The following is a 6,670-nucleotide window of genomic DNA, read 5'->3' as shown; positions in this document are numbered from 1 at the left end:
AAATCATATCATGTATCTTCCTATTCCTGTGCATTGCACCAACACTCAGATTTTTTAGAACTTCCTTTTCTTAATTAATGCATCAAGAAAAAAACAACTTTGACTTAAGTTCGGTGTCGAAGAAGAAGAAGATAAAGGAGAATAAGAAGATAAAGGAGAAGAAGAGCTGAGGGCTAGTAAAAAAAGATCACACGTGGCTAAATATTGTCAAAAAGTCAAACTAACATGCCACATCAGCATTTCGTTACTCCAGTAACGAATGTTAGCAGTCGAGTGACTAATTTGTTATAAATCGATGATGTTAGTGACCAATTTATTACTTTTAAAACTTCAGTGGAAAAAACAAAAACTTAAAACATTAGTACCATATTTCTAATTTTAAAACCTGAAATAATTATGTCAGATCACAAGATGCCCAAGATAAATTTATATGTAATGTATTTGTATATTGATTAATATCATTGTTATAATAGTGTAATATCTGATTTGTGTCTGATCTATATTTTTTAAGGCCCAAACATTTTTATTGAAGTTAATTTTTGAATTATGGAATGTCAGACAATTTGAAACAAAATTTTAAGTGAATTAAGATTTTCAAGGCATGATGTCTTCTTTAGATAGAGTCGGCTTTCAGTTAGCTTTATAACGTATTTTGAAACACTTCAATCGGAAATCGAGAATTCAAGATATGCTTATTTTACCATAGATAGTGCATGCATAAAATTGAAAATGAGTCCAATACTAGAAATTTAATTTATTATAAAAAATTCAATTATTTTATTGATTACTTTTAATTAAATTTAGCTTTATGTTTTCTATTATTTATTCAGGGTATTTTAGGATTTTTTATTATTTTAATATTTATTTTCTTCTAATTCGTGTATCTAGCATTAATGAAAAGAAACTAGGATTTTTTGCTTTTAAGATTCTTGTAATTGAAGTAAGAAAAAATGAGAGAAAATGAGAGTCACTATTAGGCTTGATCAATCAACCTAAAACCGCCAAAAAAAAAGTGAATTGGATTTTAAAAATTTAATACGTTTAGTACATAAATTATCAGTTTTGATCTATTTTAATACCTAAACTATTAGTTTTAATTTTTTTAGTACCTAAACTTTCAATTTTATTCAAAATTTAACGTTAAGTTTTTAACATGTAATAAAATGAAACAAAATCTAAACGTTAGACATGATTTTCAAAAAAATTAAAAACTTAGATACTAAACTAAACTAAAATTAATAGTTTAGATACTAAACTAAAATTAAATTAATAGTTTAGATATTAAATACAAAATTTACCTCGAATATAACTAATCATCACGGACGTGAATTTGGGGGTTAATTATTATTCCCTTTCATCTATTTATTTTATAACTCGAGATAATAATGGAAACTTATTTATTGATTATTTGTGGCGAAGTGGTAGGGGCAGGCCATGCCGCAAAACCAAGTGATAAGACAAAAAATTATAATTAAATTCCAAAAGGTAATGAGCAAAAAAGTCCACTACTCACCTCAATCACTGCCAACAATTCCTTTACCCAATCAAAATTTAACACGTGTAAGTACATACTTTTTCATACCAAAACCTGGCGGTCAAAATTAAAGCTTTTTTTTTTACCGAAATATCATATGACAAGTAATAATTACCTGTTAGGCTCATTTCTTCAAATTTTATCGATCTAATATCTTTTCTGATGATGTGTGAATCTTTATCCGCGTTTTATCTAAGTTGGCACTATATAGGGACAGGCGCGAACCATCATCACACCTTAGCATTTTAAAAATTTATGCTTAAAAAAAATTATAAGGATTAACCTTATAATTTAATACATATTAGTTTCATGAGTTAAAAAATTTAATGGGGTTAGTTTATATAGGCATATTAGAGTGTTTATGTTATGTTTTAGACAATACGGGATAAAATCTAAAATATGTATTTCTTGACTATGTGTTTAGATTATGTTTTCATGAGTTACCTTCAATTTTTATATACATATAAATATAAAAAGAAGTTGATAAATTATTATTTTTTCAATTTTTAAGTTACCTTAAATAAACCCAAAAAATAAAAAGTGAAAAAATAATTGAAATTGAAGCTTCCAATACAGGAAATTAAAGGGAAGCTTACTCTGAACGTTGATTTTTTTAGTTCATTGTTGTTAAGTTTGTTTCATGTTGTACTTTGTGTTCTTTTTTTACCTTTTAAAGCTTCTTTAGTAAGTTCAGAGATTGTGGGAAAGTTAGAGACAAAGGAAAACGCAGTTTCTTTTTCTGGTAAAAAGCTTTGTTTTCCCACTTCATAAATTCAAGCTTCCAATACTGAAAATTAAAGGGAAATTCTTCTTTCTTCTTTCTTATTTTCCTTTTGGGACTGACTTGTGGCACAAATTTTATTGTTTTTTTTAATGTTGAAATAGTAGAAAAATTGGTTAGGTGGTTCATATTTTTAGGACCATAGGATGCCACTCTAGATTTATGTGGGAATATATCATTGTTAAGAAATAAAAATTATTTTTTCACTTTTATTTTTTAGATTGATGTAAGGTAACGTAAAAATTAAACAAATAATAATTTATCAATTTATTATTGCATTTATATGTATATAATTAAAATAAAAATGTAATGAAAACGATGGAAGACAAATCATGAAAACATAACCTAAACATATTGTCAATAAATACATCTTTTAGCTTTTATCTGACATTGTAAAGAAACTTATATGTATTAAATTATGATCTTAGTCCTTATAGTTTTATTTTTTTAATTTTTTAAAGTATATATATATTTTTTAAAATGGTAAGACGCGGATTACGATTTACACCTTGTCAAAGTATGTCAGAGGTGATTTGCGAAGGCACGGATGATAATATGCGCCTGTCCTTATGTGATGCCAACTCGAATAAGGTGCAAATGGTCTGACGTGGTGCCAGCTCGGACGAAATCCCTCGAGTGAAGATGACGATTCGCGTCTTGTCAGAAAGGATGATAGATTGATAAAATTTAGAAAAAAACAGTGTTTTGAAAATCGGACCGGACCGACCGGTTCAACCGGGAACCGCTGCCTGGTCCGATTCATTCTACACCGGTTAAACCGCTACTAGTGAACCGGAAGAAACCGTTGAACCGACTGTGAACCATTGAACCGGACCGGACCGTAAACCGGTTGAAAACCGGTTATGTTTAAAAAAAAATTAAATCAAACGACGTCGTTTGTGAAATGAGCCAAGTAGAACTCGAAAACTTTAAAAGTAAGCTCAACTCGACTCAAAAACTCACGAGCTAAAAATTATCAAGTTCAACTCGAACTTGAAATATAATATTGAAACTTGAACTCAAAATGGCTCGAACTCAAAAAAAATTTAGAAACTCGATTGAAGCAAAAGAATATTTCACTCTGTGCTCACCAAATGGCTCCATGATTTTGAATGTCAAATTACCTCTATTATTTATAGAAGTCAGTTAGGATGTTCTTCTATGTTTCTTAGCCATTTTACTCTTTAGACTTTTGTGATGTTTTTCTATGTTTCTTAGTCATGTGGGTTTTTTTTTAAATTAAACCAAACGACATAGTTTGTTATGATTTTTTAGCCCCAAATTTATTTTTTTTATTATAGTTATATAATTATATTTATTATTTAATATGTTTTACCTTAAATATTATGTTGTAGTTAATTTGAATCATTTTATTTCACTTGATTTTATGATTTTTAATTTATATATGTTATAATTTACTTTGAATATGACTTGTTATATAAAAAACTATTTTTTATTAAATGTTTTTTTATATTTTTATTTAATTTTTTAAATAATTAATTAATTATGACGTCGTTCGGTTCTTTTGATCGATCTAATCGGTTCGATCGATTAAACTAGTAAACTAATAGTACGATCGATTCGCTGACCGGTCCGATCCTGAAAACCATGAAAAAAAAAGTTACACAAATAATTAGTAAAAAAGCCCAAAATGAATGGCAAAATTCTCATCCCATCGAATAATGGCATCTTCGAAGTTGACGAGAAAGATGGTGATAAATTAAATCAATATTGATTCAGTGATTAAGTAATGATTAATAATTAATTAATTTAAAAAGAGAAAAATCTATGGGTTGTGAGAGAGAGAGCACATGGAGGGGTAAAGTCCAGAGTTTTATATAAGAAGAGAGAAGACGAGCCTCCAAATGCAAGAGAGCAAACACCAAAGTGAGACCACCAAAAAGAGATTGAGAGAATTTCCAGTTTTTTCAACAGTGTTTGATCATTCCAGTTTTCTTCGAAATACCCCCCCCCAATTTTTCTGTAATCCCCCGCTTCTCTGAATCCCTCTCTGTTATCGTCTGTCTTTCAAGCTTTTTTAAACAAAGACCAGTCGAGGTTGGTTTTTTTGAAAGCCAGATGTTCCAGAATAGAGATCAAGGTTTCTGTTTTTAAAATCAATTACAAAGTTTCACGCTTTATTTTCATCTGCTAAGAGGGTTTGTTTTTGTTCCCTCAAGGTTTTTTTTAATCAAACTATTGCCTGTTCTGTTAGTTTTGGTTAAGGACCAGATTGTAACTTAGTTTTTGGATATGGCAGCAACGATAGATATGTATAATAGCAGCAGCAACTCAGTTTTTTCAGATCCTTTTAGTGAAGAGTTAATGAAAGCACTTGAACCTTTTATGAAAAGTGCTTCTTCTCCATCTTCTTCTTTATCTAAAATGGATCCTGGAATTTGTAACCCATCGAGTACCCACGTGTTTTCTAATCATGGGTTCTTTAGCTATAACAATCCGGTGAGTTTTGAGCAAACAGGTTCAATTGGGCTTAACCAGCTCAACCCTTCTCAAATCCTTCAAATGCAAGCTCAAATCTATCATCAGCAGCAGCAGCAGGTTGATTCTATGGTTCCAAAAACATGCCTTGGAAACCAGAGGCTCAACTTTCTTTTCCCAAAACCTGTCCCTATGAAACACGTGTCTTCAACTCCTCCAAAGCCTGCAAAACTGTACAGGGGAGTGAGGCAGAGGCACTGGGGGAAATGGGTTGCCGAAATCAGACTCCCCAAGAACCGAACCCGACTCTGGCTCGGCACTTTCGATACAGCCGAAGAGGCAGCTTTGGCCTATGACAAAGCTGCTTATATGCTCCGAGGAGAGTTCGCCAGGCTCAATTTCCCCCACCTCAAGCATCAAGGACTCCATCTTTCTGGCTTCAAACCCCTCCATTCCTCGGTTGATGCAAAGCTACAAGCCATCTGTGAGAGCCTGGAGAAACAAGGGAAACCAGAATCAAAACCCAAGGTGAAGAGCGAGGAGTTGGATCTGTCTCCAAAGTTACCCCATCTAAAAGTCGAGAATTCACCGGATTTATCCGATGAATCACTGGCAGGGTCTTCTTCATCAGAATCCGGTATCACTTTCTTGGATTTCTCTGATTCGAAGTGGGGAGACGATGAGAACTTCAGTTTGGAAAAGTTCCCTTCGGTTGAAATTGATTGGGAAGCCATCAGTGAACTCTCTTAAGTCTTGAAAACAAAATTACAGCTACTATCGTGTAATCTTTTTCTTGTACTAGCCTCTACAATTAAATTTTTGACATTTGTAGAGTTTGCTACAGTGTATTATTAGGTGTCAATGTGTTGTAAGAGAGGTCTTGCTGGTACTTTTTATCCAAGCAACGCCCCTTTGGAGACCTTCCAAGCTTATGTTCTGCTGTATTATTATAGGTCCTGTGTAAAGTTTAGCAAATTATTATCAGATGACAATGTATAATATATTTTACTTTATGTTTTGGCGTTTGATTCTCCTATTTGACATGTTTTTGCCCTTAATCTGTTCAGATATTACTCTTTTCTTCGTAAATAGTGACCGTCAAACAAAAATTTTGACATAATCTATGAATTGGAGCCAAGCTCTGGAATAAAACTATGGAACCTTAGAATGAATTTCGAATTTGAAAAGTTATTGTGAAACGAAGATCCCTTGTAAACATTAACCTCAGAAGTTGCCAAAGCAACTAAATTATGTCATCTGCAGAAATTGTACATTTCTTTTTCATTACTTAAAAAGGGGACAAATGTATTACTACTTATACAAGCTTTGACATATTTAGAGTAGTTTTGGACCTATATTTTCCCGATTTCAGAGAATGGATTGGTTCAAATAACTCTAGGGTCTGAATAATGTAATAATGTATCCACGAGAAGAACGAAAGTAAAATAACCTTAAAATAAAGAATATTAAGATTTAATGTGGAAAAACACTTCCTTAGAAAATCACAAGTAGAATAGGAGAAAATTATTCATGTTGAAAAAAAGCTAAAAGAGTACAAGAAGATTTAAATGAACAAATTGCATGCCAATGTCTTATTGGATGGGGCAATAGTTCAATAATTGAATACCCTTCCCAGAAGCATCTGGGACTTTATGGGGCCTTCTCTGCAGGGGCTGTGACAAAAATACACATGATAATTATAACAAGGGATTGATTGAAGGGATGGAGCAATCCTCCTCTCTAAACTTTATTAATTTATCTCCTAACATAAAATTATATGTTCATCCATTTTAACATTAGTAGATTTTCTCAGCCCATCATCGGCACACTATACTAGACAATACACGTGATAATTTTAACATTAAAATATATATATTTTTATTTATAAATATATGAAATTGTTGAATAGAATAGAT

General features: G+C 31.6%; 1 protein-coding gene across 1 annotated transcript; it reads left to right on the top strand.

Moving 5' to 3' along the window:
- The first annotated feature begins 3,472 nt into the window (after positions 1-3,472).
- On the top strand, positions 3,473-5,705 carry LOC120138132 (ethylene-responsive transcription factor ERF060-like). Its single transcript, XM_039153719.1, has 2 exons — positions 3,473-3,478; positions 4,560-5,705. The coding sequence occupies exon 2, from the start codon at positions 4,569-4,571 to the stop codon at positions 5,502-5,504; it is 936 nt and encodes a 311-aa protein (XP_039009650.1). The 5' UTR covers positions 3,473-3,478; positions 4,560-4,568; the 3' UTR covers positions 5,505-5,705.
- The last annotated feature ends 965 nt before the right edge of the window (positions 5,706-6,670 follow it).

The sequence above is a fragment of the Hibiscus syriacus genome, unplaced genomic scaffold (assembly GCF_006381635.1).
Source record: "Hibiscus syriacus cultivar Baekdansim isolate YM2019G1 unplaced genomic scaffold, ASM638163v2 tig00110678_pilon, whole genome shotgun sequence".
NCBI lineage: Eukaryota > Viridiplantae > Streptophyta > Magnoliopsida > Malvales > Malvaceae > Hibiscus > Hibiscus syriacus.
The sequence above is the reverse complement of the archived record's forward strand: the minus strand, read 5'-3'. Positions and strand labels throughout refer to the sequence as shown.

What these genes read in the sequence shown, in the direction of transcription:
- LOC120138132 (XM_039153719.1), top strand. Translation starts at nt 4,569, where the DNA reads ATGGCAGCAACGATAGATATGTATAATAGCAGCAGCAACTCAGTTTTT.